The 26,868-nt window shown below is 37.6% G+C and overlaps 1 protein-coding gene across 2 annotated transcripts in view; it reads left to right on the forward strand.

The window, feature by feature from the left end:
- The window catches only part of CNTN4 (contactin 4), a 3,809,844-nt gene that overhangs the window by 2,476,485 nt on the left and 1,306,491 nt on the right, over positions 1-26,868 (forward strand). For both annotated transcript variants that reach the window (XM_044078010.1, XM_044078011.1), the window contains exon 9: positions 2,465-2,649. In XM_044078010.1, the coding sequence (XP_043933945.1) occupies positions 2,465-2,649 (185 nt within the window). The remainder of the gene's footprint in view (positions 1-2,464; positions 2,650-26,868) is intronic.

Here is a 26,868-nt window from a genome sequence, read left to right on the forward strand (position 1 = left end):
TTATTGAACAAGTAATTTCATATGTACTTATCAAAATAAAGTCTACTTTTACCCTTATCATTGGTTATGTCATAAAAGTGCTTCATAAATCCATTATATATATATCCATAGGATGTTGCAGTTTGGAACCATTTAATTCAGTTGTCATAACTAGGATAGAAGTCTTCCTATGAGAAGTAATGCACTTATATTTCTTTTGATTACCTGCATAAATTAGTTAATCTCAAACTTACATTTTCTCTCTCTGATTTTAACTGGTAAAGTTGTAGTTATTTTATTCAGATTACTCAGGGTTTTTTTAAACACATTTATTGAATTATCACTTGTGACACAGGCAAATTTATATTTATACAAAAGTAATCAAACTGTATTAAATTAACATTAACAAACATTATACTTCACATATATTGCTATACATCATATAACCTAAGCAGCATTACATAAATTATTCAATTCCTGCCCCCTTTTTTAAACAAGAAATGTCTTTATTAAGCCATCACTTACAGCATAAGCAATCATACGTATATATAAATGAAAATGAACCACAACGACACGATCCTAGTTGCAAGCATTTTACCTCACAAACCATACTGACATACTTCCAGTTGCAAACATTATACATCACTTATCATCAACCCAATCATTTTCAGTCTAACATAGTTCATGTAAGTCCTGCCTTCTTTTAAACCTCATTACTCCACTCTGTGTATTGTTTCCACAATTCACATCTTTTTCCCTGTACAGTTTGCTCCTACCCTTTTCTAAATATCTCAATTCCAGTTGTTTTATCTCTTTTACTATATCCACCACTTCTAATATAGTTGGTTTCATGTTATATTTTAGGAAATCTTTTTTCTACTTTAAGAATCTCCTCCTTTTCTTCTTCTAAAGTCTTATCAAAGCTTTACTCTAAAAATAAGGGCATTTATTTTGTGATCTGTGTAATAATACTGAACTTAACTTCATTGGTTAGTAGCTTATCTAAATCAGTGCATCCACATTCCTCACATGACGACACAAAATCCAATCCTTTGCTGTAATATTAGATTTAATTAAACTGTAATTAAATACATTCTTGAGAATTCTGGTTTGTGTTACAGAAATCATAATGAATTTATAGTCATATCCTTCCAGACCTGTCCATAGGCACCACTGATACCTTGGTCTTATAAATTGCAACAGTTTTTTTTTTCTAAATGCTGAAATCTGTGTTACACTGCTTGCAAGCTTCAGAGATACTGCAGGCAGATTCCACACTGAAAAATGTGACTAGAACTACTGCATCCAGATTCCTGATAATGAGATACAGATAATGTGAAATAAATAGTATGGTCCTTATTAAAAATATATATTAAATATATAAATATATATATATATATATATATATATATATATATATATATATATATATATATATATATATATATATTCTCTAAGGTTCATGTTTCAACTTACTACAGCAAATGTTAGCTCCGCTGAAAGTGGTTGGTTTTACAGGACACTTTGTGAGCCAGAGTTCTCTTTTGCAAAAGTTTCACAACAGTACCTGATGAGAAAAAGAATTATAGTCACAAAACATAGCAAAAACTGAATATAATAGTAAAGGAAAACATAATGTGGTAAACAAAGAGAAAAACAAACCCTTTGCCTAACAAAAGAAAATTGTAACGAATTTAAACTATATAAAGTAAAAGCAGTTAAGGTACAGTATATAGGGCAGCTGCAGTGATGCAGCAGTTAGCATTGCCGCCTCACAGCAATAGTCTCTCCGGTCCGATCCTCGACTGGGGTGCTTTCTGTGTGGAGTCTGCATGCCCTCCCTGTGGTCACATGGGATTCCTCTGGGTGCTATGGTTTCCTCCCACATCCCAAGTAGATGGATTGGACACTCTAAATTGGCCCTAGGTGCGAGTGCGTGGCTGTGTGTGCCTTCTGTGGAAGGTTGGGCGCTGGGCTGGCAACTCAACACCGTCAAACTCCACTGCCAATCATGAGAAGACAGGTGATCCGCTTTGGCAACCCCTAACCGGGAAAAGCCGAAAGTAGAAGAAGAAGTTAAGGTACAGTATATAATGTGTGACATGGGTGGAATTATAGTTTTCACATAAATGATGTTGTAACCAAACAAGATTGGATAATCAGGTATTAAACAACGGGAGGATATAGCAGGATAAATGGAAAGGAAGAAACAAATCGGTAGGGCCGACAGTTTCCAAAGAAGATTCGATTTTAACATATCGCTTCAGAATAAAATAATGCATCTTTACCAGGCAAACAAACAGTTTAATTTAAAACAATTTTATTGAACATCCAAAAGTCTGCCAGTGAAGGTTGATGTTGAACTTTCTTGCAGCAAATCTTGCAACTGACTTATTAACAATATCTCTAATGACATGTGGTACTGGTAGAACACTACAGCACTGCAGCTTCTTAAAATTATTATTTTTATTTCTACTTATTCCAGCCCAGTTCCCAGTATTAGTTGGAAGCGAGCTGATGGGAAACCGATGGCCAGGAAGTTCCACATAAACAAATCGAATGGAGTTCTTGTAATACCTAACTTTCAACAAGAAGATGCAGGCTTATACGAATGTACAGCTGAAAACTCAAGAGGAAAAAATACTGCTCGAGGACAGCTAACATTCTATGGTACGCTACTTGTCTGACCTGCTGTGCAACAGTAAATTATTTCTTAGGAAATGTAGTAAATAGTCTAATATTATATACTGCTGTGCAACTAGTTAACTACTCTTAACTTGACCCTTTTTCAGAAAAGTAATTTAGAAAATATTCTTTATTTCAATTTTGTTTTGTTGATTGAAAAGGTTATAATGTTGTGGATTATGTTTAGGAAAATGAGTTAGCCTGCTTCTACACTAAAAGAGATGCATAATAGAATGATCAACCTTTTGCTGAAGAAACAGATGCGTGTTAAGTTACTTCATGCAAAATAATTTTTTTCTATAGTAATTGCACTCTTGTTTCTTTTCTATTTAATATGCTTCTGTCAGCTGTTATGACACATGTACCTTAAATTTTTTTAGCTATTTGTGCTACTAGTAATGTGTTTGATGCTAGAGTATGCAAAATAAATATATATTGTATTGCAGTACTCCATTTTAATGTGTATTTTTTCAGGTTTATATGACTAAACTATGTAAACTTTGCAGCTTAATCTAGATTTTTACCGATAATGAATTATTACTCTTAAAAGAAGTGTGCTTCTGAAGGAGTGTAGAGTTGTTCTATCATAATATATGTTGTATAAGTGTGGCTGAGGAAGGTATTACATCATCATCAAAGCCATCAGTGACTTTGTCATCATCTTTACCATTAGCACCATCACAGATATGGTTCATGTGTATCTACCTTCTTCTACTGGATCGTGGACAATGAGCTTTTTCCAAACCGATACATTTGTCTTTTTTTTTTTTACACTAAATCACTCCTGAACATGTATAGATTATTTATTCCTGCATTTATTTCCACTGGCAAACCAATCAGGGACTTGAATTATCCTGTTTTAGTAAAAATGTACAATATTTCATGTCACAAATTCAGATTCCTAAATATTATTGCTGTCATATTATTCTGTAAAAAGGTGCCATACATGTTTTACTCCTCTTGAGAAAAATAACTTGGTACAGTGATACTCTGAATTGTTTTACTGTGATATTCAGGTGCCAATGTTATTTCCAGTGGTGTATACAGTCGTGCTCCTGGACTGATGCATTGTCATGCAACATCAACAGAGAGATCACTGTCTGTGCCATGGCTTGTGCCTGAACACCACTGTAGTAAGAGAGTGGTCACTGAATCACTTGGGCTTACCACACCGAGGAAACATCCATGTGTTAAATAGGGTCCAAATGGAGAGATGATAAAATCAGGGTCTGAATGTTCCACTGTAGTAAGAGAGTGGTCACTGAATCACTTGGGCTTACCACACTGAGGAAACATCCATTTAGTAAATAGGGTCCAATGGAGAGATGATAAAATCAGCAAAAGATGAGAATTATTGCTGGAATTTAGTTCATCCTCAAGTCTTAGTGAGTACTTTCATGAGATGGACCCTGTTTTTCACAAAATCTCACCAAGACAACTGATATATAGATGGTATTTTATATAGCATATATCATGGACAGAAGTAGGTTAAAAAAATAAAGATAGCTGAGTGCACAAGTCCCAGGATAAAGAAGTACCCAATCCTGGTAGGCACACCAGTATTAGGACTGGAAAAAAAATTACAGTGTAGAATCCTGAAGACATGGAAATATTCCTACAATGGGGTTAGGCCAGGCCCATTGAGATGGAACCCCCCCCCCCCCGTTGTAGAAGGAAGTGGCAGTCCACAAAAATCACAAAAACTCGTAGGCCAAAAAAAGAGCCATACAGACAATAGAGTGGACAATACTGATGATAAAAAATAAATTATTTATTGTTACTATTATGCAAGAAGCCCAGAATTTCCAGACAAAAGATATATGAAAAGATTGAGAGAAGTTAGAGGAAAGAAAAATACTTCCAGAAGAAAAACTGTCAGAAGCCTCAAATAAAAAATTGTGTTCATTAATACAACTGATTCATGAAAAACACTATTCTGTTGTTTGGAAAAAGAAGTGACTGATGAAGTATGAACATTTAAAGAACAAAATTTAGAGTCGTTTGAAGGGTATAAAAAAGAAATATAGACATGGGAAAGAAAGAGAAATCTGATATGCTGCAATATTTATGCAAAGGAGAAAAACATATTAATCAACACAAAAAAGGCAGTCCCTAAGATATTCAGAGAGAAATATAGGCAAAGGTATTCAGATATGGAAAATTTCACAATAACAAAATAAGATCACGGATGTAGAATAGAAGATTAGTCAAGTAGAAGTTAAAAAAATAGAAGCTGAAGGTATGGAATATTTCCAAAGTGAAGGAGTCAATATAGAAAGTCCAGTCATATCCCAGCATGATGGAACAACTAGTCCCCAAAGTAAGGAGAAACAAGAGGAACAGGAGACATCTGGAGAAGAAATATGGACATGGGAAAGAAACATAGATTTAATATGGTGCAATATTTATGCAAAGGAGAAAGCAAAACTTAATCAATGCAAAAAGTCAAACACCAAAGATATTTGAAGAGAAATACAGGCAAAGACATCCAGATATGGAACATTTTACAATACAAAAAATAAGAAAACAAAGAGGAAAAGTAGAAAAGAGGATTAGTATTAGAGAAGTTAAAGAAATAGAAACTGATATTATGGATTACCTGCAAAGTAGAGGATTTAGTGTAGAAAATTTAACTCAGATATTTATTTATTTTTTGACGTTTGTTAACCAGGTTAGTCCCGCTGTGCCAGGAGCCCATTTTCAGTAGAGACCCGAGGAGAAAAGCTCCAGTTACAGACAGTTTAAGTATACATATCAGTTTAGTTTACAATTAAAAACAATTAGTATTAGCAAACACTACAAGTACATATAAGTTCTGTACTTCAAAGGAAAACAGAATTTTTTTTTTTGTTTTTTTTTTTTTTTGTAGCTGCTGTATAACTGATGTGGTAAGGTGTATAGCAAGTTCATGAGTGGGGTGAAAGGGATATCTAGAGGTTTAATGAGATGTTAGAGAAAGATATGTGGGAGATAATATGCTGAGAGGATTGTATGAGATTGTGGTAGAAAGTAATAGTACTGGAGTGGTAAATAAGTATGCTGAGAAGTTGTATTGAAGTGTGTACTACAGGTCAGTATTGGAGTTAGGTAGGGTTTTGACAAGTACAAGTTTTGGTTCTTATAAAGTGTAGTTTAAGTTCTTTCTTAAATTGTATAGGGTGTGGAATGGAGTGTAATTGGGATGGGAGGTTATTCCATGCCTTGGATAGGGTGGATTTATATAGTAGTCTACTGAAAGAGTAATGGCCATCCAAATTAAGGAAAAACCAGTGGAGCAGAAAGCATCTAATCAGTTGACATATGAAGATACTTTGGAGCCTCCCACAGGAAATTAGCACAAAGGTTCCGTTGAAGCTATACAGCAAGGGAAAGAACAAGAAACTGTAGCAACTCTGACACAGTCAATGCTGTAGAGTGATAGGCTAGTGATTTCCCATATGAAAGAGCAATGTATGACGCAGGGTGAAAATGAAGAGAACATGGCACAGGAAGAAGCTCTGGAACTTTCTATATAATGCCCACAGGAAATGGCGAACAAAGAATCTGTCCACAGTTTAGAAGAAAATGATCTAAGAGAAGAGTTACTTGATTTAATAGAGATGGGTAGACATATTAGGATCAATAGCAAGTATTAGGTGAAATACAACGTCCTTTATTTTAGATAGAACAAAAACTCTTAAACACAAGCGCTTTCACTCAGAAACTTCTGAGCTTTGTCAAGTAATACCATTTTGTTACACAAAGTGCCTTATATACCTTGGCAGCCGTTCCATAAATTGGAAAAACCTGCTGCTAATTAGTACCTTAAAGGGAAACTTCAACCTTTTATACATATAATAAAACAAAAATAAAAATAAAAATAGATTGCAATTGCTTCCAAAGCTGAAGAATAAACCATTAAAAAGTCTCATATATTAAATATACAAATTAGCAGCAGGTTTTTCCAATTTATGGAATGGCTGCCAAGGTATATAAGGCACTTTGTGTAACAAAATGGTATTACTTGACAAAGCTCAGAAGTTTCTGAGTGAAAGCGCTTGTGTTTAAGAATTTTTGTTCTATCTAAAATAAAGGACGTTGTATTTCACCCAATACTTGCTGTCGCTCTGCTTCCTGGTTTTAGATTCTTGTTATCTGGTTTGGTGCTATTTTTCGTTTGTTTTTTTGCTGGTTTTTTGCCATGACCACCGAAGGAGAGGGATTCAACCCTGCGGAAACTCCGGAGATTTTGCAAAGTGACAGGAATGAAGCTCCTGTGACCCGCGTAGAATTTAATCAAGTTTTAACCGCATTGAAAGAACTTACTTCCTTGTTAAAATTACCGAATGCGGTTTCACCAGGAATAGCGTGTAATCAGCAACACGTAGCTGGTGTCACACAGAAAATGGTTCCAGTTATGGCGGATATGGAAGGCTGCAATGGAACACCACTGCCTTCCGTTGATGTATCTGGCACTGGGGCGAGATGTTTTGATAGTGCTGAACGTCAGGAGTGTAACGAACGAAACGAAGCAAGTGTACGTTCTAAAAACAATAGTTCCAAAAACAACAGGACAGAACACCGGAGCAAGGACTTTAATTTCTCCAGATGGGCTGGCCAGCAGTTTGCTTTCTCTAAAGGTACTGTGAATTTTCGCAATGTCTCTAGTTTTGAGCAGGATCTGGAAAAATTTAAAGACAAACTATACTTGCTGAGAAGTAATCAGCTAGAAATAGACTACCTTAGGGAATGCACTAGAGTCAAGCACATCCCGAAAGGGCTGCGCTTTTATAAATTTCCCAACGATGTGCAACTGGGAACCAGTTACTATAATAAACTATGCGACATCTTTGATAAGGCAGGACTGGAAATGTTGAATTTAATGATTTCCGAATATGAACTTAAAGTGCAAGCACTGTTTAATGATTTAGATATTTTAAACAACAAGTTAACAACTGATGCAGATTTTATGGCTTTCAAGCTGGAGTATGATCGAATGTTTGACAATGTAGATGTATTCTGTGACAAGATATTAACTAGAAAACTAAGAAAATTAGAAAGGGACTTGATAGACTACAGAGAGGGGGTGGCTTATCCCTCCCCTAATCGGCACAACAAAGGGGTCTATGCTAGGGTACCCACAAATGCTCCAGACATGGGGGATGATACACATGAAGAGATGGAGGAACTCACCAGGAGAAGCGAAAGATTAGCTGAAAAAGGTAGAAGGGGTAACAATCAGGATTTTCAGCGGAACCCCGGGAAGACCGGGGCTTGGGGACAAAGGCGAACAACCAGAGTATGGACTCCCAGACAGTAAAAGAAGGGGGCACTTTTTGTGGTTCTGAATTCACAGGGGACATTGAATGTGTCTTTAATACTTATTTCAAATCTACTAACAACAATGTAAGAGATTCTAAAAGTAACTGCACTATTTTAAAGAAAGACAATTTCACAATTTACAATTACACAGATGTGGAATTGGAAAATTTGGTATTTGATGTATTTACCCATGGTTTATAGTTTGTCCCCTTTAAACCAATGAATTTAACACAGGCACTGGTGGAATTAAAACTTTTCACTAGGGGCTTGAATCTAACGCATTTATTTAAAGGGCAACAACATATTGAAACAGGCTTAGTCCGTACCAACATAATTAACCCTCCACTGCATCCAATAATTTTGTTCTTTGAGGAACTAGTAGAAAATGACTTTAGGAAAATGTCCAATGGTAAAAAGTCTTTACCTTTGTGCAATTTATCTACGAGAGAAATTAGTTTTATTAACCGACTCAAGGAAGAGAATGTCAGGATAATGAAACCAGATAAGGGTGGGGGGGGGTTGTACTCATGTTTACTGGGGACTATGAAGCACACATCCACACCATGCTTCAAGATGATGAGCAATATGACACGGTATCATGCAATGAGGTTAATATAACTTTTGCACAGATTAATTACTATCTTAAAGACCTCTTGTTGCAGCAAGCTATTAATGAGAGGCTTTATAACTATTTACATGTGGAGAAACCGAAGATACCGGTCATATTTGGAATTCCAAAAATTCATAAAGGGCTTGATCCACTCAGGTTTAGGCCTATAGTAGCAGGTGCAGGAGGTGTGACTGAGCCTATAGGAAAATTCATTGATTATTTAACAAAAGATTTCATGCCCCTACTTAGTTATGTGTGCAAGGATTCTTGGCATTTTTTGCGTGACATTCCCACTGTTTGTTTTTCCCCAGATTTGCTTATGATCACGATTGATATCAAGGACCTTTTTTCAAGTATACCCCCCATGGAAGGTTTGGAATGGTTCAGTGATTTTCTTAATTAAGAAACCAGTCTGAGTAATAAGCTTACTAACTTAGTGGTTGAGCTGATGGAGATTGTCTTGCAAAATAATTTGATTTTTTTCAATGGGGAGTTGTTCAGGCAATGTAGAGGGTAGCCATGGGGGCATCATGCGCCACATTTTATGCAAATGTGATACTTCATAAATGGGGACATGCATTTGTTCTGGTACCCCCTTGGAAGCAGTATATTCTCTTCTACAGGAGATACCTGGACGATATTTGCATTCTCTGGGCAGGTACAGAGGATGAGTTAAGGGAATTCCTCAGATACATCAACACCACCACTAGTTTTCTGCAATTCATGCATTCTGTGGATCTTCATGAATTGCATTATTTGGATATTACTCTGTGCAAGGAATACACTTGCAACACCTTCCAGTTTAAGCTGCACCGTAAATCCACCTTTTCCAACTCTTTGCTACATTACGAGAGTGCACACCCTTTTTATCAAAAAAGGGGAATTGTAAAAGGGCAGCTCATTAGAGCTAGTAGAATTTGTAGCACTTATGAAGATTATAAACTAGAGGTGGAAGTTTTGCAAGCTTTATTTCTGGAGAGGGGTTGCCCCTTGGATCTTTTCAAGAGCTTGGCTGACGAGGTTGGTTCCCTAAGAGACACTGTTTATACACCTATTTTAGGGAAAGGAGCGGAAGTGGTAACAAGACCAGCTTTCAATACACCTGACAATTTCAGGAACAGTTTCATTTACACATATTCCTCCAATTCAAAGGAAATGGAAGAAACTGTGATGAAATATTGGCCGGTTCTTGCCCTTTATGAGGAATTTAGAGACCTTTTGCCCCCAAGACCCAAATTTGTAAGGAAAAGGGGTGCAAATTTTAAGGAAATGTTTGAATAGAAACAGAAAATTAAAAAGAAGGTCAAGCAACCAAGAATAGGTACATACAGGTGTGGTGCTTGTAGTCAATGTCATGCCATTTTGAATGATAAATCCCTATACATTCCATCAAGAAGGTTTAGAATTCAACCAACAGGTTTTTATACCTGTGGTACTAAAGGGGTGTTATATTTGGACTTTTGTACCACATGTAAAAGTTTTTATGTGGGAAAGACCGAAAGGGAGCTCAGAAAACGGATTTATGAGCATTTTTATGACATGATTAGAAAGAAGGAATTCAATGCTTTTTTCAAGCATTCCCTCAGTTGTTCAGAAATTAATATAAAATTTTTAGTGCTTGAACAAGTGGAGTTGGATGCTAGGGGTGGTGATTGGGAATCGACCCTTGAATATCGTGAGCTCTTATGGCAGTTAAGATTAGATGCAGGAAGATCCCCTGGGCTTAATGACACCATTAGCATTAAACCTGTGCTGAAATTAAGAAGGGCAAGATTATAATTATATGCATATATTAGGTAAGCTTTAGGCACATGTTTCGATCTCCGTTGTTGGGGGGATCTACACTAGTAATAATTCAATAACCTCTGAATTTTTCTATATATATATATACATATTTTTAAACAGGATTTTTTAAATAAACAAATATTGTATAACAATTGTTGTGGCTGAATTTGCCATTTACAGATTTATTGATATGAACATTTAATGGGGGGGGGTTCCATTATTTTTAAATAATGGTTCATATTTTAGTATTGAGCTAATGTTCATTACATTTTAACATGTTATTATTAACTAGGATGTATATTTTACATTTTCTAACTATCCAGCATTTTTTACTGGTGGATGGTACTTCAATTTATTGGGTTTTAATGAGTTTGTATATTTAATATGTGAGACTTTTTTATGGTTTATTCTTCAGCTTTGGAAGCAATTGCAATCTATTTTTATTTTTATTTTTGTTTTATTATATGTATAAAAGGTTGAAGTTTCCCTTTAAGGTACAAATTAGCAGCAGGTTTTTCCAATTTATGGAACGGCTGCCAAGGTATATAAGGCACTTTGTGTAACAAAATGGTATTACTTGACAAAGCTCAGAAGTTTCTGAGTGAAAGCGCTTGTGTTTAAGAGTTTTTGTTCTATCTAAAATAAAGGACATTGTATTTCACCTAATACTTGCTGTCGCTCTGCTTCCTGGTTTTGGATTCTTGTTATCTGGTTTGGTGCTATTTTTCGTTTGATATTAGGATCAATGAAAGAAATAGACTGCAGAAGGTCAATAAAACCCAAAAAGTTAGACGTTTCATAAAACAAATGAACACAGTGACTAAGTAAGTAGGACTTCCTGATGAACAGACTGTAGAGAACATCTGTGGCCATCAACACCTTAGGATGCACAATACTCAACACCGGCATTCCTCAGGGCTGTGTGCTAAGCCCTGTTGTTCACCATCCTCACCCATGACTGTTCTGCAAAATACAACACCAATCGCATCAAGTTTGCAGATGAGACTATGGCTGTGGGCATCATCAAAGGAGAGGATGACAGATCTTACAGAGGTGAGGTCTACTCATTGACTGACTGGTGTGTTAAGAACAACATTGACCTGAATGTCAATAAAACAAAAGACAAGTAATCTCTGTGGTATCCCTGAAGTCTCAAAAAAACCACTAAAGTGTAGTGGGTCTAAAAACAAAACAGTGTAAGAAACTTCTCTGTGTGGAAGATTTTCATTCCATATATTTCTAGTTAATCACTGTATATTAATCAGATCAGACAATAGTAGTAGAAGTAGCGAACATAAACTCGTCAAGTCAAAAAGTAGTAATAGAAAATATATAATTCTACAGTATTACTAAGTATTCGAAAGTAATCCAAGCAAGGCAGGCAGTCTGTTTCCAGTCGAAAACCCTTTATTAAGTACACAGACATGCGATCCAAGTAAAACAAAAATAGAGTAATAATTTCCTCACAAGCTTTCTAAATATATATATATATATATATACTTTTTATCAGGCATGGGAGTGGTTTATTCTGCTGTAAAACAAAGTGTTATTGGTGCACATGTTAAATTCACATCCCTTCCCCCATCAGTGTGACATTCGAGCTGGTCCTGCCCTACCTAGTAGCTGTCATAATAATATATAGCCCTAATGTACTTTAATGGTGCATCTTATTTAACCAAATTATTAAGTAGATTATTAAGTCTGTGATTTTATACAAGGCAATACACTACATGGCTGGAAATATATCAACCTTAGTTCATTTTGCGATGAAAAATTATATATAAATATATACATATACATTTTGCATGTAAAAATCAGTTTCTATTTTTATAACCTATTGTTAACAAAGATTGCTTTCATCCTCCTAGACTTCTTCAGGTCTGTGTACAAGAATCCTAAAAACCTATATAGTTGTATAATTAGTTAGTATTGTTATTACCATCATTTTGAATAAAGTGGAAAAAGAACCAGAAAAAAATAAAAATAAAAAAATATATATGTATGATGATGGAAACAAAATATACACTTAAATTTCAAATGATTTAAAATGGTATTTAAAACCAATTTGTAGAAAAAAATAAAATAAAATACAATTAGTCATGTAAACAATGTGGCAATTTTCTAAGTTCCAGTGCACTTTTAATTGAACATGGGTGATCTTGAAGGAGACATCCCAAATATTCTGGAGAAACATGAACTCATGTGGCAATTAAAGCTGAACTCTTTTAGAAAGCCTGGACTAAACTACTGCTGTTCAATTAAAAGTGCACTGGAACTTAGAAAATTGCCACATTGTTTATTTTATTTTTTTCTACAAATTGGTTTTAAATACCATTTTAAATCATTTGAAATTTAAGTGTATATTTTGTTTCCATCATTATACATATATATTTTTTTTTATTTTTATTTTTTTCTGGTTCTTTTTTCTACTTTATTCAAAATGATGGTAATAACAATACTAACTAATTATACAATTATATAGGTTTTTAGGGTTCTTGTACACAGATCTGAAGAAGTCTAGAAGGATGAAAGTGATCTTTGTTAACAATAGGTAATGAAAATAGAAACTGATTTTTACATGCAAAATGTATGTGTATATATTTATATATAATTTTTGATCGCAAAATGAACTAAGGTTGATATATTTCCAGCCATGTAGTATAGTGCCTTGTATAAAATCACAGACTTAATAATCTACTTAATAATTTGGTTAAATAAGATGTACCATTAAAGTACATTAGGGCTATATATTATTATGACAGCTACTAGGTAGGGCAGGACCAGCTCGAATGTCACACTGATGGGGAAGGGATGTGAATTTAACATGTGTACCAATAACACTTTGTTTTACAGCACAATAAACCACTCCCATGTCTGATAAAAATATATATATATATATATATATATATATATATATATATATATATATTTAGAAAGCTTGTGAGAAAAATATTACTCTATTTTTGTTTTACTTGGATCGCTTGTCTGTGTACTTAATAAAGGATTTTCAACTGGAAACAGACTGCCTGCCTTGCTTGGATTACTTTCGAATACTTAGTAATGCTGTAGAATTATATATTTTCTATTATTACTTTTTGACTTGACGAGTTTACGTTCGCTACTTCTACTACTATTGTCTGATCTGATTAATATACAGTGATTAACTAGAAATATATGGAATGAAAATCTTCCACACAGAAAAGTTTCTTACACTGTTTTCAATAAAACAAAAGAAATCATTATAGACTTCAGTAAGAGGTTGACAACACACTCACTGCTCATGTTAAATGGTGAAGAGGTGAAAACGGTCAAATCTACAAAGTTTTTAAGGGTGCATATTTCAGAAGATCTCTCTTGGACTGTGAACACTGAACAGTTGGTCAATAAAGCAGACCAATGGCTCCACTTTCTCAGAAGGCTCAAAAAAACAAAGCTCCTACCTACTGTTCTCACCACATTCTGCAGAGGAGCATTTAAGAGCAGTCTCGCTAGTAGCTTCACAATAGCTGAAAAAAAGAAGCTCCAGTGGGTGGTGTGACTTGCCAAAAAAATCTTGGGCACCAACTTACCATCAATCCAGAATTTCTTCACAGCAAGAAGTATTAAATGTGCATCCAAAATAACTTGTGATCTCCCTCACCCTGCACTTGGCTGGTTAACAAAACTGTCTTAGGGCAAGAGATATCAGAGTATCCGCTGCAGGACCACCAGATACTATTCAGGTTCTACTCAACAGTGTTGAGACTTATGAACTCTGATACCAGCCACAGATTATTTAGTCAGTAATCATTCACAATAAGTTGCTCAGCTGAAAAGTGTGCAGTATCTTTTTTTTATTCTTTGATGTAGCAATATATTTTCTTATTCATGTGCAATTGCCTGTTGTTTGTCTGATGCAGATGAGCAAAAGAGGACACTCTATGCAATCCTACTCTTTCATGCTGCTTTGTACAGTATTCTTTATATGACTGTCTGAGAGGGCTTGTGCGTTTTTGCTGTTATTACTGGTTTAGTTCTCCTTCTGTGGGTCTTGTATTGAATATCTTCTTTTTTAATTGAAATGTTATGCTGTTGTTCTTGTTATCCTTGCTTCCTATGTACTTTCTGGTGAGTTGATACTCGGAATTTCATTTAGGCTGCACTTGTGTATTACTAAAATGACAACAAAGTTTAATTTGACCTTGATTAGGACTGTCCAGAGATTCATGTGATATAACTGAAGTAAATAGGATACATTACTACACTGTCAAATTAATAACAGATAAAGTCCTGCCACAAGAACACAGGGTAGTAAGGGAAAGGATGTGGCGAAACTGAATGCCGTCATGGAGTATCGAATAGAGAAAACTATAAAGCAGTCAAGACAAGAAGTGTCACTGTTAGAAGAATACAGAAGAGGGAACAGATCAACAAAAATACTCAGAAAGACAGACGTGATAAAAGCAATGCACAGTATTATAACAGATCAGGATTTATCATGCACTATCCCTAATAAAAACTAAAAATATTAGCACAGACAGGAAAAAAACTTAGAATATACACAGATAAATATAAAGGAAAAGTACAAAATAAGCAATTTATTGATGACTCAGGAAAGTCTTATAGAGAACTGGGGAACAAGGTAAAAGGAATTAAAAGACCACCAAGAAAAGAAGAAATAGATACATTATGGAGAAGTATTTATGAAGATCTTGTGGAACATTAACACAGATGCTAAATGATTAGAAGAAGTAAAAGAAAGAATAAAAAGTTCAAATGTACAGGATATGAAATAGAATGAAGTAACGGCCAGAGAGATTAAAACAAAGTTAAGAAAAGGCTTTAATTGGAAAATCCCCAGGCCCAAATGCAGTACCTAACTTCTGGCTAAAAGTATTAACATCTTTGCACAAAGATTTAGCCATGAGTAAGAATTATTTATATGCCAGAAAAGCACAAAAACAAGAAACAAGTGCAAACCAAAAGGGAAACCAATAAAATCCAAAAGCACTTGTGAAGTATGTCCAGTGTGAAATAAACAAATTATTGAAAGGCCAGCAAAAAAAGTAATGCTTTAACAGAATCACCGCATTTTAATTTCTAGACTTCTTCAGATGAAATTCCACATAAACCTATTACATTTATATATCAAAAACTCCACCCATCAATTACATATCATTCAATAATAATCAAACACTCATTAAAACAAGTTACAAATTTAAAAAATAAACACACTACTTTTTATGCATAGGAGATGCTATAAATAAATAATGCATCCTATATATGAAAAGAGAAACTTATAAATTTATAAATATTAGAAATATTAGAAATTGGTATATATAAAAAATATATATGTGTTATGTGACTAAGCTAAAAAACTTAAAACTTTTCTGCATTTAAAACAGCAAAATGTTAATCTTTCTTTAGTACCCTCTAGTGGCCGAAGCCAAAAGTGTAAGTGGACATAAAAAAAATAAATAAATGTTACCGTATAACAAACAATTCACAATCTAGCCACTCTAATTTTTAACACTAAACTTATACTTAAATTCTCATTAAGACCTGTGCTTCTGTTAGCTTCCAGGATTAATTGCTCAATTTCACTTTCCCAAAAATCCACCTTAAAATCAAACGGAACTAATTCTATCACAAAAAAAAAAAAAAAACTTACATGTTACATCAGGGCAACCTTTCAAATGCTTGGGTGGTTCAAGTTTTTTTGCTGACCTTTTAATAAATTGCTTATTTCACACTGGACATACTGCTTCACAAGTGCTTTTGGATTTTATTGGTCTAACTATTACATGTGCACCCTGAACATCAGCCTGGCTAACAACAAGAATAACAATATTCCTACTTAAGAGTGAACCTGTAAGCTATAGTAAAAATTAATGACCAGTAATAAGAGTGAACCTGCAAGCTACAGTAAAAATTATAGATCATAACTTGCCTTCCGACGTATAAACTATACACTGAAATCGATGCCGATATTGTCATTTAGAATAATACTCAGTTATGGCAATAGAACAAAAGGGTAATAAGAGAAAGTCATATGGAACAAAGGATCATCTGTTGTTAAAGTCATAGTGGAGAACTGTAAAAAGGGGAAGAATCTAAGTATGGCATGGATAGACTACAAAAAATTATTTGACAGTGTCCCACATTCATGGATAAAAGAGTGCCTAAAAATTTATAAGATACGGGTCTATGTTAAATATTCAAACTTCCAAAATGTGGAATACCGTATGGTCGATATTTGGAAGTTCAAATATCTAATAAAAAAAAGAAAAACATACAAGCCCCCCTGCACCCCCACCCCCCTACTTAAATATTCCAACTCCGAGACCGCACTTCAGTGCAGAAAAGGGAAATTCTACCATTCTGCACTGTACGGCGCCGTTAAAAGTCAACCTTCAAACACTTGAAATTTTGACCGTATAACGTTCAACATTTTAAGCATTCGAATAATTGACATAAATCCTAAGATACACCCTACACTGATAAACTACATGACAATGACCATGAAACAGTGGGAAATCACTTTGCAGTTAAGCCATGATAAAGGACAAATTATTATTCCAGGGATAAAAATCCAAAGGGGGATATTCCAGGGTGACTGCCTGTCACCGCTGCTCTTTTGCCTTGCCCTAAACCTATTAAGCTGTCTGCTTAACAGATTAGGTCATGGCTATAATTTGGCTCCCGGAAAGTAACAATGTGTAAGGACTTCTCATCTTCTTTTTGTTGATGATTTAACACTGTATAGCTCATCAGTTGAGGAACTGAAAGCACAACTGCTTGATGATATAAGAATGTCATTTGGTCTTGATAAATGTGCAAAAGCAACCTTTAAAGCAGGAAAGCTGCAGCACCAAGAAAACATCAGTTTGGGACAAGCATGTGATCTAAAAGAACTTGAACAAGAGGGAGTGCATACATATTTGGGAATTGATGAAGGAGTAACAATAACACATGACCAAATCTGAATAAAACTCAGTAAGAAATATTTTAGAAGACTTAAATTAATCGTGAAAACAGCACTGCCATCTAGGAACAAAGTTCAATCTGTAAACCAATTTACTCTTCCTGTCATAACTTATAGTTTTGGAGTGATTGACTGGCTCCAAAAGGTGTTGGATAGATTAGACAGGAAAACAAGAAGGATGCCACCAAAGCAGACACACAAACAACTACCACCTCACGACCCAACACATGCAACACATAGACCACACAGTTAGAGTGTCAAACAGTCACAGCCCTTAAGGCCAAACAAAATGGCAGACACACTTGTCATTGGTGATTCCATAGTCAGACACACTGACGTCCCGCTCACCAGACTGAGTAAAGAGAAGGTCACAGTAAGCTGCCTGTCGGGCGCTAGAATCCGCCACATAACGCAAGCACTCAGGTCTCTCAACAGCAGGTACAAGTACGACTTAGTCATTGTCCACGCTGGTGTCAACGACCTGAGACGTACCTCCTTGGACTACATGAAAAGGGACATCAAGGAGCTCTTGAATTATGTAGCCCAGGCAGGTATGACCCTGACCTTGAGCAGTATCCTACCTTCACCTAGAATGATGCCACAATACAGTGATAAGATGATCAGCTTTAATAATTGGCTTAAATTCTGGTGTCATTCAAAGGGGATCCAATGTCTGTCTGCCTGGGATGACATGCTGGACAAGCCACGCTGCTTCACAAGGGACGGCTTGCACCTGTCACCCCTGGGCTTCTGGATATTGGCAAAGGCTCTTGCCACCCCCATAGTGCCTTTTTTAGGCAAGGCTCAAATTCTAAACCTACCACCCTAGAACACCAAAAAGGAAAAAAACTAAGGGTAATGCTGCTCAATGCCAGAAGTCTCAATCTCAAGATGCACGCACTCGAGGCCCTTCTCAATATGGAGAACATCGATGTCTGTGCTGTAACAGAAACCTGGTTCAAGGCTCCTGAGAGCACCCCAGCACTAACAGGTTTCACCTCATATCATGCGTTCCGCCCCCAAATCCGGACAACACCAAGAAAGGAGGGGTGTCCATATTCATAAAGGACACCCACACCTCAAGGTTGGTGGCAACGCACAATGCATCGGAGACCATCCAGGTGCAATTAACCATAGGCAAGACTGCTCTGCAATTTGTAGCATGTTACAGGCCACCCTCTCAAACTCAGGAACCTCACATGGCCTTCCTGAAAACATTGGAGGGATAAATGTATCTCCAAACACCATCATATTAGGTGACTTCAACTACCCTAATATAGACTGGGAACACTACTCAAGCCCGAACACTCTAACCCAAAGATTCCTGGAGTTCATAAACTCAAATGCCATGGAACAACTAGTCACCATCCCCACAAGAGGAGAAAACATACTTGATCTCATCATCACGAACATGGGATCAAAATGTTCAACACCGAAGTATACCCCTCACTGGTGAGATCAGATCATAAACTAATCTCGCTGGAGGTCCTCATCCCGCCCCAACCTGAAACAAAAAAGACCACAGTGAAAAACTTCTCAAAAGCCGATTTCACACTTCTAAAAACTAGTGTGGTCTCCTTTAAGGCCCCTGAGCCAGTGGTAAACATTACTCAAACCGCTGAATCACTTACAAATGCCTTCTACCAGCACCTACAGGACTGCATGGATCAGGCAATCCCAAACAAAACTAAGACTCTCTGTACCAAAAGCAAGCGTCCAGTCTGGTGGACCCCAGCCATAAACAAGCTCTACAACAAAAGGAGGAAGCTACTACAAGATAGAGCAAAATCCTTGAAAGGTAAGACACCTTTGATCATTATAAGTAAAAAACTAAGAGCTCTCATAAAATCATCCAAGGCAAATTTTGAGAGAAAAATCACCAAGGACTCTAAAGAGAATCATAAGGCCTTCTTTAGCTATGTTAGAAACCTAGGAGGAAACACCCAGATATGCTCAGAATTAGTTCAAAATGATGTGAAAATTACTGAACCTACACACATTGCCAACATACTGGCTGACAGGTTCAGTGCAAACTCCCCCCCCCCAAAAGGAGAGATATCTATTCCAGAGGATTGTAGCCCCCCAAACATCTCCAACGCCCAGGTGAGAACTGCCCTCACTAAGGCAAAAACACAGCATCCATGGGACTGGATGGTGTCCCCGGCTGTGTGCTTCACGAACTCAACGAGGAATTAAACCCACAGTTAGGACAGCTGTTTAATCTTAGCCTCACCTCAGGATACGCACCAAGGAGTGGCGCCGGCGACTGTGGTCCCACTTCATAAGGGCGGTGCCTCCACAGACCCTGGAAATTACCGCCCCATTAGCTTGACAAGCCTTATCTGCAAAGCCATGGAGAGGATCATAATGGAACTCATAAATAAAGACATAGGGAACTTGCAGACTTTGGATCCAACCCAGTTTGGCTTTGTCAAAGGCAGATCCTGCCTCTTAAACTTGGTTGACTTTTTCGAGACAGTCACCAAGGCCATTGATGAGGGAAAGGCAGTCCATACAGCCTACCTCAACCTGGCAAAGGCCTTCGACACAATACCCCACTCAGGTATCATCGAAAAACTCATCAGCTTGAATGTAAACCCATACATCACAAGATGGGTTGCAAACTGGCTAAGTGACAGAACCCACAGGGTCAGAGTTGCTGGAGCCATGTCAGACTCAAAGCCTGTCACAAGTGGTGTCCCACAAGGCTCAGTCCTGGGTCCACTCTTGTTTGGCATCTACTTTTCTGAAGTACAAGCAAACACAGGAGGGTTATGGCTGACAAAGTTTGCAGATGACTGCAAACTGGGCGCCATAGTCGAAAACACATCTGACACAGATATCCTCCAGAAGGGCCTCACAGAAACGGATAACTGGTGCCAGAGCCATGGCCTGAAGTTAAACGCCAAAAAATGCATAGTCATACCCTTCGGGAAAAACAAGGTTACCCCTAGCTACCATATAGGTGGCAATCCACTGAGCACAGAAAAAGTCACCAGGGATCTGGGGACCCAGGCTGACAGTAGCCTTTCGTTTGACACTCATGTTGCTAAAGTAGTTAGGAAAACCTTCTATATCGCCCACCTGATCATGAAGGGATTCACATCTAGATCAAAGGTCATCGTCCCCCTGTACTCATCACTCATTAGACCTATGATTGAGTACAATGCCCTGTTCGGAATGTATCTGACCAGACACCTGCTGCAGCTTGAAAGGCCCCAAAAGTTCCTCACCAAAAGGATAAAGGGTCTCAAAAATATGTCTTATGCTGCCCGACTGAAAGAACTCCAGCTCTATTCAGTCTCATACCGCTTTCTCAGAGGTGACCTGTGCCTGACATATAAGGCCATGTCAAACCCAGATTTGATGAATATGCTTCACCTCAAAAAATCTAGATCCCTCAGAACCACAAGGGCGGAGACTTAAACCTTGACACAGTTATAAATAGAACGTGCTGGAGGGACAGATTCATCACCCAGAGACTCCCTATGCTGTGGAACAAAATCCCGGTACATGTGAGGCAGAGCACCTCTCTGGCCTTGTTCAAGAGGAATCTTGACCAATGGATGGGAGATTGCAGATATACCCCAGGGATTACTTCAGTGTCACTGCTTGACAGAGGCACAGCAAAATGATAGGCATAGTTTTTATTCAAACTAAAGGGGTGACGAAAGCCACATAACTATGGGCTAGGCTTATAAATGCCCTTGGGCAGATAGCCTAGTATGAACCTATGAACCTATGAACCTATGCTTCATGGAAATCAAATGATTTAGAAAAATCAGTGCATACCAAGAATATATAGTCCCTGTTTTGAAAGATGAGGAGAATAAATCTAAGATGACTTCCCTTCTTAGTCCAGCTGAAGCATATTGGTATCAAGAGGAAATGGAAATCATATAAGAAGTAGATATAAATTTGGCAGCAACTGAATGTGCCAAACAAGAAAAGAAAATTATAAGGTGAAGGATCAGATGAGAAGGCAAGACATCTGGAAAATGCATAAATGTAGCTGCAAGTACAGAAAATTCATGGAACAACCTCATGTTGATCAGGATCGAATGCAGGAATGTTTAAGGAGATGTGAATTCAAACCAAAAGATGAAAGGTTAATATTGGCTGCCCAATATAGTGGTCTACTTTTACATTGGTTTACAAAGTCCATTGAAAATGTGGGAGAAACAGACAAATTTAGGTTTTGTAAAACAGAATTGAAAACAGTTGCACATCTCGTTGCTGGTTGTGACATATTAATAGCAGAAAAACTGTATACTGAAAGGCATAGTAATGTGGCAAAACTGTTGCACTGGAGATTGTGCAAACATTATAATAACGAAGTAACATGATCCACAAAACAGTATAGAAAATGATGGACGTCTGCATAACCTTGTTCAAAGCAGCAGAAAGCACCCCTGCACTACCAGGTCCTAACTCATTCCACACCTTTTGGCACCAGAACTTGGACCGATGCTCCAAAGGTGGTGATGTTTCCATATTCATAAAGGAAGCCCACACCTACAAATTGGTAGCCCAACATAATGCATCAGAGATACTTCAGGAGCAGCTAACATTGGATAAGACAGCAATTCAGGTTGTAGCCTGCTATAGGTCCACAACCATGTCCCAAGACCCATGCTCCATGTTCCTAAGCACCCTGGAAAATATTAGGGTCCAACCTAACACTCTCATACTGGGCGACTTCAACTACCCCTCCATTACTTGGGAAAACTACTCATGCACCAATACATTTGCCCAACATTTCCTGGAATTCATTAATTTCAATGCCCTAGACCAGCTTGTTCTTACCCCCACTAGAGATAGCAACATCTTGAGCTGGTCATTACTAACATGGGTGACCATTTCTCTACACCATTAGCCAACTCCTTCCTGGTTAGATTCGACCACAGACTAATCACTTAAGAAATCCACATCCCTCCCACCCCTGCAAAGGTAACTACCATGAAAAACTTCTCCAAAGCTAACTTTGGCCTCCTAAAAACAGAGGTGGCTAACTTCACGGCACCCATGCAAATGGAGAATAGTTGCATGACTGCCAAATCATACACCAATTCACTATACAAATATATACACAAATGCATGAATTGTGCCATACCTAATAGAACCAAGATGCTCTCCTCCAAAAGAATGAAGCCAATCTGGTGGTCCCCTGTTATAAACACACTCTACAACAGAAGGAAGAAACTGATGCAGAATAAGGTGAAGTCATAAGACTGGAAAAACTCCCTTATCAGCCTCAACAATAAGTTGAGATCCTTCATTAAATCCTTTAAAGCTAGCTATGAAAACAGAATTGCAGCAGATAGTAAAGACAACCACAATGCCTTTTATAGTTATGTAAAGAATCTCCACGGCAATACCCAGATTTGCTCTGAGCCAACAGATATTGCCAATATAGTGGGTGACAGATTCAGTGCCAACTTCACCCCCCCCAAAGGACCGATCACAATACCAGTAGATTGCCAGGCACCTGGTATTACTGCTGCACAGGTTAAAACAGCACTGTCCAAGGGCAAGAATACAGCTTCTATGGGACCTGACAATATCCCTGGCTGTGTTCTGCATGAACTACAGAGTGAACTGGCATCACACCTGTGTTCCTGGTTCATTCACAGCCTCACCTCAGGCTTTGGCCCTACCAAATGGCACACTGCTACAGTCATTCCTCTCCACAAAGGAGGAGGGACTACAGACCCTGGGAATATCATCCCAATAGCCTGATGAGTCTGATATGCAAAGCTATGGAACACATCATTATTGACCTAATAAACAAGGATATAGAGAATCTCCAAACTCTGGATCCCACACAGTTTGGTTTTGTGAAGTGTAGATCATGCCTACTCAACCTAGTTGACTTCTTTGAGTCAGTCACCAAAGCTGTGGATGAAGGCAAAGTGGTTCATACAGCCTAAGTTGATCTGGGCAAGGTGTTTGATATCATTCCCCACTCAGGAATCATAGAAAAACTCACTAAGCTAGGCATCAACCCCTATATCACTATGTGGGTTACAAACTGGCTCACAGATAGAACCCACAGGGGGAAAGTAGCTGACTCCAAGTCAGACTGCCAACCAGTCATGAGTGGAGTCCCACAGGCTGCAGTCCTGGGTCCACTCCTGTTTGGTATCTACTTTTCTGAAGTCTGGGCCAAGACGAAGGGACTCTGGCTGACAAAGTTCACAGAAGACTGCAAGTTGTGAGCTATTATTGAGTCCCCAAGTGATGTTGTCATCCTGCAGAAAGGCGTCACTGAGACCAACGACTGGTGTCAGAACCATGGCCTTAAGCTCAATGCCAAAAAATGTGTCACCATCTCCTTTGAAAAAAACTCAGTTCTCACGAATTACCACATCAATGGTAGTCCACTGAACACAGAAGGCATTATAAGAGATCTGGGAACACAGGTTGACAGCAACCTCTCTTTTGACCACCACATTGCCACTGTGGTCAGAAAGTTCTTCTATGTGGCAAATCTCATTACTAAAGGTTTTGCATCCAGGAAGAAAGAGGTCATTGTCTCCCTCTACTCTTCCCTCATTAGCCCAATCATCAAGTACAATGCCCCATTTGGCATGTACCTCACTAAACACCTACAATAACTGGAGAGGCCGCAAAAGTAGCTCACAAAGATGATCCTAGGCCTTAAACACTTGTCCTATATGGACAGACTCAAAAAACTCCAACTATTCTCTGTCTCATATCACCTACTTAGAGGAGATCTCTGCTTGACTTACAAAGCCATGTCTGACCCAGTTCTGTTAGAAATGCTACATCTAAAGAAATCCCAATCCCTCCACACCACATGCTTCAGAGACCTCAACCTCATTACCACAATCAACAGAACATGCTCGAGGGACAGGTTCTTTACCCAGAAACCGCCCATGCTATGGAATAGACTTCCCATACATGTCAAACAGAGCACCTCACTGGCCTTCTTCTGGAGAAATCTTGATGAGTGGATGGGAAATAGAAAATTCACCCTGGGGATCACTCCAGTGGCTCCACTCGACAGAGGCACTGGGAACTAATGTCGGGTGGCATGATGCCAGGGTAATCCTATGGGCTAGTCTTGTAAAGGCTCCAGGGTCATTAGCCTAGTATACATGTATGTACCTATCAACCTATGAACATGGGATCACCCATTACCAACAGTTCAAAAGATAGATGCGAGAAAACCAGATATAGTAGTCCATGAAAAGAAGTCAAAAGTAGCAGTGATCATTGAAATCGCTACACCCAGTGACTACAGTGCCTTGCATACAGAGAGACACAAAGTCATAAAATATCAGGACTTGCAGGCAGAAATGAGAGCAATGTGGAAGAAAGATACCCAGGCAGTTCCAGTAGTGGTAGGAGCAACGGGAGTTATAAAAAATAATCTACAATCTTATTTAGATATGTTACCAATACACGTAATTCAATACGAATTGCAGAAAGAGTCATTACTGGACACATTGCATGTGCTGTGAAGAGCACTTTTGACTGATATCAAAGATTGAAACAGTACTAATTTAATGAACTTTAATCATACTTTGACTTAGGAATGGGGTCCATTCCTGTCATATTATTAGAAACCCAAAAGATCTGGAAAAATTAAAAAGCAGGAAACATCAAAATAAAGGCTTACCCACTACAGAGTAAGCCTTTCTGAATATCAGGGTTTAATTTGAAGATCTTCATTAGATCACTGCTACAGTAGCCATAACTCTATGAGGGATGTATCCTGCCAAGGATCAGACATGCTTTCTTACTTATGTCCCATAAATTCATGCTTAGCATAAGAGTATGTGTTGATATCAGATGGATGTATGCTTCCAAACAAAAATATAAAAAATACACAACTTTTTGTCATAAAATGCACTTAAGCAGACTTCTTATCCACTCAGCATCATGAGTTTGGCAGTCAGGTTCTGCTAAAAACTGATCATATTAGCATCCCTGTTGAGGAACATTCAAAGCTGATTCAAATTTGTTTCTATGTGTTAGGAATGGTAAATATTTGTGTATATGATTCCTTTTAAGGAATCATATTTCCATTATTTGAAGGGATTGACATGATACTACATCCTGTAAGATTTGCCTTTCATTTGCCAGCAAAACCTCATGGAGCGGTTAAAAGTCTTTAGAATTGTTAGTACTTTAAACAATTAGCATGCAAGACCATGGTGACTGAATCTCTCACATTGGACCACCCCCCCCCCTCCAGTGGAAAAAGATGATGAAAAAGGATTCTAGTGCATACAGGATGTTACTCTATATTCTGCATTCTGGGTCTGATGTCTCTGATTAGGTGCTTTTGCAACCTTTGGACTGTCAGGCCATTTCTCCTGGGCCTTCAGGCACATCCCTTCAGAAGACCACTACAGATTAGGATTTAAGACATTTATTCAGAATGTGTGTCATGTTTCATCCAAGAAAGAAGAACCTGGTATCATAATCTGTGAGGTAGTGGAAGATATTCATTGAGTATTGATGAGAGCTGGAGGATGTCTCTAGATCTTTAGTGAGTGTTAGGACTTTGAACATCCCACATAAGACCTTAAGGGCTCAAAAGAGAAAACATTTATCACATCCTTCTATTTAGAAACTTCTTAAGCAGACCAGTATAATTCTGCCTCAGGACCTTTTAAGGCAATACAGTCGCTTCAGCCTTCTCTTCCAGTTTCTATGCCATTTGTGAAAAAACATAGCCTCTTACTAAGATGAGGAAATTCTTTCTGAATCTAATATTGTGCAATTAAACTATGTCTCCCAGTTATCATCTCCCACATATTTTGATTCTGAAAATGAAGATATCCTCTTTAAAGACTTCCCATGGACGAAAATTTAAATGATGATGCAATTTCACAAGTGAGGGAATATTTTTAATGGGATGGTAGGGAAGGGTCAGAATCTTTGAAGATATATTATAAATTATTGGTTATGAATTCCCCTAAACCAGTAACCATTATCACAGTTTTACGGGCCTTGGATGATGTTTTTGCTTCCACTACTGTTTCACCTGCTTCTCAGTCCTCTGTCTTTAAGACACTGAACATATTTTACAGGGTGCCTGGCACACCCATATTCCTTTACAGAAACCCATTTGCAGACCCTGTTATTATTTCTATGGCTGGGAACAGAGCTTGTAATGCCTTTATGATTCTAACATTGTCCCAAATGACAAAGATAATCATTCCTTTAATAAATATGGAAAGAAGGTCTAGCCATCCTGCACTTTATTTTTTAGATTTGTTATTTGCTAGATTTCCAAGTATCTTTTAAATATTTTTACTAACAAGCAGCAAACCTTAGCTTTGCTTCTATGTCACTATTTATTCCCAGTTAGAAATGCTAAACGTATGTCAGTCAGTGTGCTTATGACCCAGTAGATGATGTGTACAGTACTGCTGCAGATACTATAATGAATATAAATGCATGCATAAGATTACAGAATTTCCCCGATAATATTAAATCTCAGCTGCTCCATGGCCTTCTTGGCAGCGACTTTTTGCTTAGCAGTTCTTCAACAGACATATTTTTATAA

Source organism: Protopterus annectens, chromosome 7.part0 (genome assembly GCF_019279795.1).
Source record: "Protopterus annectens isolate FY-2018-M chromosome 7.part0, PAN1.0, whole genome shotgun sequence".
Lineage (NCBI taxonomy): Eukaryota > Metazoa > Chordata > Ceratodontiformes > Protopteridae > Protopterus > Protopterus annectens.